The sequence below is a fragment of the Nicotiana attenuata genome, unplaced genomic scaffold, assembly GCF_001879085.1.
Source record: "Nicotiana attenuata strain UT unplaced genomic scaffold, NIATTr2, whole genome shotgun sequence".
Classification (NCBI taxonomy): domain Eukaryota; kingdom Viridiplantae; phylum Streptophyta; class Magnoliopsida; order Solanales; family Solanaceae; genus Nicotiana; species Nicotiana attenuata.
Genome location: NW_017675824.1, coordinates 45,556 through 46,800, shown reverse-complemented (window position 1 = coordinate 46,800; position 1,245 = coordinate 45,556). Strand labels below are relative to the sequence as shown.

Here is a 1,245-nt window from a genome sequence, read left to right as displayed (position 1 = left end):
ACTGGGGAATTTTAATTTCTTCATAAAAAAAAATAAAAGTACATCATGAGAAATACGGAAAACTAACATCACCAACGTCAACATAAGACAACTTAAATACTACTTGAAAATAAAAATAACTTTAGACGAGACAAAAACGGTGAAAATAAAAATAACAACATAATTGCATTCCCCAGTAAATGATCAAACTTTAGTTTTGATCTCCAAAGAAATACAACTTCTGAATGAGTAAGATCATCGAGGACTTGAAAATCATCATCATTCAAAGCAAGATTTGCCTCGGCACTGTCATCATTTTTGTTTGAAGGCCCTGCCTCAAAATCATTTTTAAAGGTCAAGTGAGACTCCCCTGGGGTATTAGCAGAAGATGCTCCAACATTATTTGCCTTTCTTTTGATGGAGTTTTGATAAAGCCTGACAAAATGCCCAAGTGCACGGAATTTAATTTTTCAATGACCTTTCATGCCACAGCGGTAGCAGTTACCGTTTTTGCCTCTTAAAGGATTATTTTGAGAACCCATATTGTTCTCTTTGCCATGACCACCACGATGACGACTATTATATCGTCTCTTACCATTGTCATGCCCACATATATTCATATGGCCATGATTATTATTATGTCTTTTTTCAGACTTATCACGTCTAGCAGCCATATTTGCTTTAGGAAGCGGAGCTGACCCTGTGGTACGGGCTTCATGATTTTTCAGCAAAGGGGTATTATGTTGCTCAGCCACCAGAAGGCATGAGATCAATTCAGAATACTTTTTAAAACCCCTTTCACGGTATTGCTGCTGTAATACTATATTTGATGCATGAAAAGTCGTAAGAGTCTTTTCCAACAAATCCTCATCATTCATAACATCCCCATATAATTTCAATTGGGAAGTTGTTCGAAATACAGCAGAGTTATACTCACTTATGGTCTTAAAATCTTGCAACCGTAGGTGCAGCCACTCATATCGAGCCCTTGGCAATACCGTAGCCTTAAGGTGATCATACCTTTCCTTCAGGCCAGTCCACAATTCAAGTGGATCTTTCACTGTCAAATATTCAACCTTCATCCAAATGATGACGAAGGAAAATCATGGCTTTCGCTTTGTCTTGGCTTGATGCCTCATTACCCTGAGTAATGGTGTTACCAAGGCCTTTAGCGGCTAAGTGAATCTCAGCATCGAGAACCCGTGATAGGTAATTCTTTCCAGAAATGTCAAGTGCCACAAACTCAAGCTTTGACAAATTCGACAT

General features: G+C 38.2%; 1 protein-coding gene across 1 annotated transcript; it reads right to left on the bottom strand.

The window, feature by feature from the left end:
- Window positions 1-449: 449 nt before the first annotated feature.
- Window positions 450-1,245, bottom strand: LOC109220484. The gene is made up of 2 exons (XM_019384953.1): window positions 1,122-1,245; window positions 450-1,039 (listed from the first exon to the last, which is right to left on the bottom strand). Exons 1-2 carry the CDS (start codon window positions 1,243-1,245, stop codon window positions 450-452), a joined length of 714 nt encoding a protein of 237 aa, XP_019240498.1.

Excerpts from the sequence above, each read along its gene's own strand:
- LOC109220484 (XM_019384953.1), bottom strand. The coding sequence starts at position 1,245 with ATGTCGAATTTGTCAAAGCTTGAGTTTGTGGCACTTGACATTTCTGGA. Across the intron at positions 1,040-1,121 it reads TGGTAACACCATTACTCAGG|TGAAAGATCCACTTGAATTG; the intron begins GTAATGAGGCAT and ends AATATTTGACAG.